The 8,623-nt window shown below is 41.7% G+C and overlaps 1 protein-coding gene across 1 annotated transcript; it reads left to right on the top strand.

Annotated features, from left to right (window-relative positions):
• Positions 1 to 832: 832 nt before the first annotated feature.
• Positions 833 to 8,517, top strand: LOC108236373 (transmembrane channel-like protein 7). The gene is made up of 16 exons (XM_017416975.3): positions 833 to 988; positions 1,681 to 1,918; positions 2,011 to 2,153; positions 2,239 to 2,394; positions 2,480 to 2,565; positions 2,656 to 2,801; positions 2,880 to 3,027; positions 3,365 to 3,547; positions 4,773 to 4,918; positions 5,002 to 5,116; positions 5,698 to 5,795; positions 6,091 to 6,274; positions 6,352 to 6,482; positions 7,573 to 7,728; positions 7,814 to 7,892; positions 7,996 to 8,517. The coding sequence occupies exons 1-16, from the start codon at positions 973 to 975 to the stop codon at positions 8,185 to 8,187; spliced, it is 2,217 nt and encodes a 738-aa protein (XP_017272464.1). The 5' UTR covers positions 833 to 972; the 3' UTR covers positions 8,188 to 8,517.
• Positions 8,518 to 8,623: the final 106 nt, after the last annotated feature.

Consider the following 8,623-nt stretch of genomic DNA (forward strand, 5'->3'; position numbering starts at 1 on the left):
CTGTCTGAATGAGACAAATGATATATATATATATATATATATATATATATATATATATATATATATATATATATTTTATTTATTTATTTTTTTTTCAAATCCAACTCAGGTCACTTTCATATGTGGTACTAAATTATTGCATTTACAATGTTTTTCAAAGCGACTGCAGTCTGAACGGTCATGTCGCATTTTATCTGACTTTCACATCACATTATACTAATGCAGTTTAAAGCTTGGAACTCCCCGTCTTCAGCTACAGAATCTTTTTTTAACTTCTTAAATTTGAGAATCTACACCAACATATGATACTAATGTTGGTGTCGGATAGTTTAGAAAGTAGCGTGATTGAGCTTGTTTCTCTCCTCTACTTTTAGTACCTCGTTAAAAATCGGCAAGATCAAATGTAAACACTGGACTAAACAAACGTGGCAGATAATAACTTTGCTAGCTTGAATTGCACACCGGCTTCAGAAGTGATCCACACACGCCGACACATATGGCATCCATATTTACTTCCATAAACACAGCGTGCTGTGTGTGACGACGCGTCTTCTTCTTTGCTGTAACTATTCCCGTTGGAGTCTGATAACGGTCGCATTAAAACTATGATGTGAACAGCCACCCGCACACACACAAAAAAAAGAACTGCGCCTTAAGACCTGCAGTGTGAACATAACCTAAGAGAAAGATTTGTACCTAGTCAGGGAAACAAAGCCAAAATATAAAGACAGCATTTACATTTTTTTTTTTAATGCAGTCTATTCATTTATTTTTTAAATACGTGATTACGGCAGTGATGGGCTTCCATACTTTACCAGACCAGCAGCTTCCAGTTTCAGGAAGTCGCTTTTGGAAAAACCTGTTTGGAGAAGCACTTCCCATATCCGAAGTCTGCGAGCTTCAAGTTCAGTTAGCAGACTGTAATCCTTTCTGTCAAACTTTACGGAGGCTGTTTTCGATTTGGGATCAACAATGGAGACCGATCAAGGTAATCCTGAATATTTATCTTTCTTTTTTTTTTAGCTAACTTTACAAACTTGTTGTTTGATTTTTTTTGGTGATCCTGCTAGCTCCGTGCTTGGATCAGACATCCGCTAAAAACAAAACAGGCAGAGTTTGTCCACTTAGTTAATGATTTATTATAAAACCTCTGAAAGGCCACAGGTGGTGGGGGTTCATCCTAAGTCTTTTTTTTTACAAACTGTACATTGAGTGCAGGGGTGTCCAAGCCTGGTTCTGAAGGTCCAATAACCTGCTTTTTTTAGTTGTGTCCCAGCAGAGAAACACCTGAAACATGCAGGACAGTGGACCTTTAAAGCCTTTACTGTGTATTTATTATAAGGTCAAGTGTCTGTGGCAGCCATCTTGAACCAAGTTAATCTGATTCAGTGATATTCCTGCAAGTTTCAGTAGATTTGTCTTATGGTTCATGAGATAAACGGACACAGAGACGCTGGGCGAGAACATTATCGTCCATCGTTTCCTTTCGGCAGCGAGTGATTAAAAATTTAATATAAAACACTCATATGTGAAGCCTGATTCTTACTGTTGAGTAAAAAAAAACATCCATGTAATGCGAAGCTTTGTCAGTGAAATGTTAAATGCACGCTCTGTTACATTTAAAGCAAACAACATAAAAAGTGCAACTTCATCAACGGTGGTTTTGCCTTTCTCTTCAAGTGTTCTTCACCGATTACAGCGGGCGAAACCCACTGCTGGACCAAATGCCCAGCTACCAGGCCTCCCTGAATCGCGGGATGACCGCCAAATGGAGAGGGACCCGACGGGGTCGCTTCAGCTCCTCTGACAGCCAGAAAGGGGCTGAGAGCTCCTTCAGACGAAACGAGGCGGCGGAAGAGATGGAGCTGCTTCCCATCTACGCACTCGTCCAGCCCATGGCCGAGAAACGTCGAGAAAAGTGGGGAAACTTCTACAATCTTTTCTCTACGTCAAACATGCCTGAACCTGTTCCTGTCGCTCATCCACTCGGCGCTGCTTTGTGTCCGACAGGCGGAGACGTTTGGGAAAAGGTCAAGATTTGAGCCGCTGGGAATATTGGAAAGGCAACTACGTTTTCAGGCAGATGAGGGAGAATGCTAAAGTGTTGCAAAACCATCTGCAGCTGTGGAAGAAGGACATCCGCCTGATAGAGGGTGAGGAGGAACAACCCTGACGCTCAGGGCTCGTTTAGCCTTTAACCTTCCCCCGCTGTCTCATTTTTCGTTTGTTTGTTTGCAGGAATGTTTGGCACTGGGATCCTGTCGTATTTCTACTTTCTGCGCTTCCTGGTGATGCTCAACCTGGCCATTTTCCTGCTCATGTTCGCTTTTGTCATGCTCCCCATGATCATTGTCCCCCACACTTCGGCGAATGTTACCTGGAGCCAGAGCGGCGGTGAGGAGGTGTTTGTTTGTTTCGCTCCAGCACAGAACTTAAGAATGAAACCGTTTCAAGCTCGCAGTATATCTTGTTTATCTAGGTGGCAACTGCAGTTCCTACAAAATCGGAAACCCTCGAGCTCTTCCCAACTTCCATGAGCAAATTACAGACCTGCTTTCTGGTGAAGTAAGCTCCTGTTCTGTCCATTTGATGGGTTTTAGGGGGACAAATTCCTTCGATGTGGTTCTAGGTTTACCTTTTGTGTTGCATCTGCAGGGTTTTATGGAAAGGACCTACCTTTTCTACGGTTTCTACAACATGGACAAAATCCACTTTCCACACTTCACGTATAATCTGTCCCTGGCGTACCTGCTGACAACCGTAGCTTACCTCTTATTTAGTCTCATCTGGATCGTTAAAAGGTACAGAAAAGCAAACTCGCGATAACTTCCACGTATTTAAAAAGGGGCGTCGGGTTTAAGTTCGTTATCTCATTTCAGGTCTGCTACAGGATTCAAACGTAGCCTGGTCCAGAATGAGGATTGCTTCCAGAGTTTTTGCAACAAGATTTTCGCTGGCTGGGATTTCTGCATCACCAACAAGACGACAGCGAAGCTGAAGAAAAGCATCATGCTCAACGAGCTCAGGGTCAGTTTGTTATTCGTTCTTTCAGTTTGAGTTTGAACAAAGAACCAATGTTTGGATGGATAGTTTGAACACCAACATTTTCATATGGCAACTGTCTTGTATTGTATATTGTGGTACGATGGTGGTAAAATGTTTTCCACGTGAGACAAGATGAAAGAAGAACGTCGTGTACTTCCACTTAATTGACATGAACATGATTTTGATGATGATTGTTGAATACATTTAATCATATTTGGGCTAAATTTAGGAGCCTGATGACAACATTTCACAGTCGAGTGTTTAAAAAATATCCGTCTTCCGGCCTCACCTCAGAAGTTGTATGTCTGTCTCCCCTCAGATCGATCTGGAAGAAGAAAGGGTCAGGCAGAAAATCGCGGAGCGCTCCAGAACCGAGAGGTTACGGATTTACTTCATCCGGTTCGTCCTCAACGTGTTCGTCATCGGCGTGCTGGCCGCCTGCTTCTACAGCATTTATTTAGCCACCTCCCTCTCCCAGGATGCAGAAATGAACAAGAAAAAGGTAACCCGAGAAAACGCGGGGTGAACTCTGAGAGCTGAAAGGCTCTGCTGAAATTCACAGAAGAAGCTGAAAATTGAGTCGTTAAAGCTAAAAAAAAAGCAGAACACTAGCTAAAAGCTAACAGTAGCAAAATGCTATCTCAAAGCTAAAAGCAGCAAAAGGCTAGCTAAAAGTAGCAATGGGCTAATTAAAAGCTAGAGTAGTAAAAGGGTTGCTAAACGTAACAAAGGGTTAGTTAAAAGTAGTAAAAGGTTAGTTAGTAACTAAAAGCTGCAGGACCAGGGGTGTCCAATCCGGGTCCTCGAGGGTCACCATCCTGCATGTTTTCCTTGTTTCCCTGCTCCAACACACCTGATTCTGGGGTAAATCACCTCTTCATGTTCTGCAGAAGCCGGTTAATCACCCTTTGATTCAAATCAGGTGTGTTGGAGCAGAGGGACAAGTAAAACCTGCAGGATGGTGGCCCTCCAGGACCAGGATTGGACACCACAGTGCAGGACAGTAGATAAAAACTAAAAGTATCATAAGAAGACAAAACTAGAAAAGTTCCTGTAGAAACTCGGAAGGAGTCTGCCTCTTGGTGCGTGATTTTGTTTTCTCGTTTTAAATCCTAATGACTCCATAAGTTTATCAGCTGTAGACGAACACATGATGATCCCTTCCTGGGAGTTTCACTGAATTCTGTTCTGCGGTTCATGAGATATTTCGCTAACAGATATTTTCACCAGTAGTTTACAGCGTTTTTTTTTAAACTAGAACCTGATGGATCTTCTAGCATGTTTAGGGATCACTCACAGCTACCGTCACACCAAATATAAGCTCAGTAACTCTAAAAAGGACTGATTAAAAGCCAGTTTTGTGCTTTCTGAAGTCGCTGCGCGTCCATTAATTACTGCCTGAGAGTTTCATTGAAATCTGTAAAAGGGTTTTTATGATATGTTTATTCTCAACAGTTTTTAGTAACATTCCAAACAAATACCTAAGGTATCTGTTGGCAGTCAGTTTCAAACATAAAAGGTACAGAAATCAAGTCATAGCGCCCGTCCTGATCGAGGTGAACGTTTTGATGCCTAAATGACAAAAAGAACACAAAGTGTGCCGAAGCAGTTAGATTGCAAAAATAAAACAACAGAAAACAACAGTGTGTGTTGCTGAATCAGCATTGTCTGTTTTCTTCTTCAGCCGAGAATCCACACACCCTGACGTCACGTCTTCTGTTCTGCAGGTGAATTTCCTGATGGATCTTATTACCGAGTATCTTCCCTCCATCGTTATTACCTTGGCCAACTTCATCACCCCCGTCCTCTTCTCTTTCATCATCAACTTTGAAGACTACTCCCCTTCCTTTGAGATCCGGTTTACTCTCATGAGGTACCGTGAATTTCCAGATATCGGCATCGTATCCTCCTGTTGCTGTAATTCTTTGGATTTCTCTCTCCTTTTGTTTTGATTAGATGCGTCTTCATGCGGTTGACCAGTATTGGCGTTTTGCTCCTCTCTCTTTGGAGGAAGATCACCAGATGTGACGACGCCTTCTGTGAATGTGGCTACAACCCCGACCTTTACTCTGTAAGTTCTCCGTTCCTGCCGTGCGCCGCTCCGAACAGGTCTCTTAAAAAGGTACTTCCTCTTCCCTCAGCTTTAACGCGACACAAACAGAAGAGTTCACCCTCACAGATTATACACCAAAACAAGCGGCTCAACCACGACCTGTGTGCTGTTGCCTTTATTGCTGTTTTAAGTTACCATTGCAAGGTAATTTGCCAAAAAAACGACCCCAAAACACAGGATTGCATAGAGAATCTCTGAAACTCTATTAAAACTGTATATATTTTTTAAAATACCTCATGAACCTCTGGACAGGAATAACTGAAACCTTCACATTGTAACCGTTGGAGGCGCCTCTTTGACTAATTAATGTTTTTGGGTCAATCTGATGCAAACAGCTGCCAGAAAAATGGCTTTAACTCTGTCATTTTAGAGATATTGATCACTGTTGGTTTGCAGTTTGGAGGCCCAGAGTATAATAGATCCCATGTATGAATTTTAGGGTCTTACTAAATATTGTAAAGATTGTAGCCTTCATTTTCCTCGGCAGTGTATTAAAATTACTTTTGTTTTTAAAGTATTTTCTGTCTTTGTCTCTGCAGTGCTGGGAGAGCCGCGTGGGCCAGGAGATGTACAAACTCACCATCTTTGACTTCATCATTATCGCTGCGGTCACCATCTTTGTGGAGTTTCCTCGAAAGTAAGAGTCGTCGAGAAATAAAACATTTAGTCTCACGGGAGCTCGTATTAGTCTCTCTCTGTTGTGATGATGAGGGATTTCATGGTAACTACACCAGTAAGCAGTTATAAAATTCACCAAAACCTGTTTTTTCTTCTCAGTCATTAGTTCCTCCCTTTCCGTCCTCTTCTGTTGACTCTGACGCTCAGAACATGTGCAGATGAACTTATATTCTAATGAAGATTTTGACTTTTTTCCCGTAAGTTAAATTCCTCTGCAGTCGTTTCTAACAGTCGTGACGCCCTGTCCTCCTCAGGTTTCTGGTGAAATACTGCAACTGTCAACTGATCAAGTTTTGGGGTGACCAAGAGTTTTCTATACCTCAAAATGTGCTGCAAATAGTTTACGGTCAAACCATCTGCTGGATTGGCACTTTCTACTGTCCCCTCCTGCCCGCCATCTGCACCATCAAATACTTCCTCATGTTCTACATCAAAAAGGTGATTTTTCTTTTATGACAAACTTCTAGATCAGAAAGAACGTTGGTTTCAGATTTGGCTCCTTTTTTGTTTTGTAGACGTCGTTGCTTCACAACTGCCGTCCGTCTGTTCGTCCGTTCCGAGCATCCAGGTCCACCTTCTTCTTCCTGGTGGTGCTGCTGATCGGCTTGATTCTCGCCAGCCTGCCGGTTGTAATTAGCGTGGCGCAGTGAGTCTTCTTATGGTTTCACTTCAGGTTGTCGGGTGGTTTTTATGCGTTACTGGGTGAGTTTGATTAAACCTCCAAGGAAAGTAAACGCATCAGGATGTTTTGACCTGCAGATATTTCCAAAGTTTCATCCGGATTTCTGATGGAATTTAATCGTGTAGAAAATGATGAATGATTTTCTGGAGGTTTGCTGAAGAAGCTGAAACTAAGTTGTTGAGATTTAAAAGAAGCAGAAGACGAGCTAAAAGTGGCACAAGACAAAAACGGAAATACTGAAGCAGATTTCAGAGAGAATCTTTTTTTTTTTTTATTACTTTCTGTTTATTGAGGTTTTTTTTAAACAATCACATACAAAAACTCAGAACCGAAACAGACTGTCGACAAGAGAAAATACTCACATTCTGACTGTATTAAACAGATTACAGGATAAAAAACCGTAAACAGATATAGTTTCCATTTTTTGAGCAGCTTTTAAATAAAAGAGGAAGGAGAGACCCGAATTATTCATCGCTCTCTGGAGATTTAGTCCATTTGCTCCAAATCTTTTTATGAAGGTCCAGTTGCAGCCTCAGCATGAATGTTAACTTTTCCATTTTGTGGGTTTCTTCCACCAGTACCAGCCAGTCCTTTAGCGTTGGTGGGTCAGGTTGAAGCCATTTCCGAGTAATCAGTTTTTTGCCTGTAGCACTGAAGATTTTTAATAAATATTTGTCATTCACGTTTAGGCCTTCAGGAACAGCTCCGAGTAGCAGTAACATAATGGGTTGTTGGAATTTAAGACCCATACTTCCAATAAGCCTTTATCTTAATGCAAGACCAGAAAATATGGGAGTGATTTGCCTACAGAGAGAATCTTTTGGAAGAAATTGAAAAGATCTCTTTGTGTTTTTTATAAATATTTAAAAAAATGAAAAACAAAATTACAATCAACAACAGAAATACACGGAAATATTTAATCAGTAATCAGTTAAGCTTAATTGATTTACATCTTCCAACTCATAATTAGAACCTTCTGACTCTAAATGAGCAGAAGCTCACGTATGGCTTCAGTTTACATGTTTGTTCTGATTTAGTCTTCCTTTTTGCACAGAATAAACTCTTCCAAGGCCTGTGGACCGTTTATGAACTACACCACCTCCTGGGAGGTGCTGCCCATCGCGGTGTCACAGCTGCCAGACGGAGTCCAACGCTTCCTCAGCTTCCTCTCATCTGAGACCTTCGCCGCCTCGTTCTTTGTCGTTACATTGTCTGTGTTTAATCTGGTGTTTTAAACTTTAATGAACATATTTCTTTTTCTCGGTTTGGCTGCTAAAATATTTCTTTTTCTACAGTTTGGCCATGTTTTATGTGATCGCACTCGCTAGAGGTTACAAGAAAGTCATTAGCCAACTGAGGGAGCAGCTTACCATGGTTTGTTTACTGTTTTCTGAGGAGTCATTTGATCTGAGTTTGGTTTGTGGCTGAAGGCCCTGTGGACTAAAATCTACCATCGCTGTGTCCTTCGGTTCCTCAGGAGGGCCGTGACAGACAGTTCCTGATCCAGAGGTTGGTCATAGCCCAGCGCCGTTCCAAGTTCAATCCCAAGCCGCCCGGCCGCAGCAGCAGGAGCCCCAGGAGCCCCAGCTACCACACCAGCTTCGCCTACAACCACCCCGAGGCGATGCGCCTGGCAGACTCCCCACCACCCTCCTCCACACAAGTGTGAAGGGAGGCGTAAACATTTCAGGAAAGACGAATCCTGATGGAACACAGGATATTCTGTGCAACATTTCTGTTTGGGGTTGCTTTGCTTTTATTTATGTACCTCTGCAGTTTTAGTTTTATCTTTTACTTCTAAGAGGGCCTCCATTTCTTCAAACTTATGGACTTTTTATGGACCTGTTTTAAAACTTATGCACTTTTAAACGTTTTAATGCTGTCTTTGTTTTTCTACCACTGCAGTGTTTACTGCAGTCATTATAAACACATAAAACAAATACATATTGTCATATATTTGTTAATACACAGATGACTAATAAACTTGCATGTACTGTTCCGAAAGCATTCTTGACTTTTTTATACATCCATGTCACTTTTGAATGATGGGTTGAATAATACTGATGTACTGGCTTTAATTAGATTTAGGTGAAAACACTGTTTTT

This window comes from Kryptolebias marmoratus, linkage group LG3 (genome assembly GCF_001649575.2).
Source record: "Kryptolebias marmoratus isolate JLee-2015 linkage group LG3, ASM164957v2, whole genome shotgun sequence".
NCBI classification, from domain to species: Eukaryota; Metazoa; Chordata; class Actinopteri; order Cyprinodontiformes; family Rivulidae; genus Kryptolebias; species Kryptolebias marmoratus.

Bases quoted from the DNA above. Each gene is read 5' to 3' on its own strand.
- LOC108236373 (XM_017416975.3), top strand. The intron at 3,548-4,772 runs GTAACCCGAGAA...TCTGTTCTGCAG, and splicing joins CAGAAATGAACAAGAAAAAG to GTGAATTTCCTGATGGATCT. The intron at 4,919-5,001 runs GTACCGTGAATT...TGTTTTGATTAG, and splicing joins ATCCGGTTTACTCTCATGAG to ATGCGTCTTCATGCGGTTGA.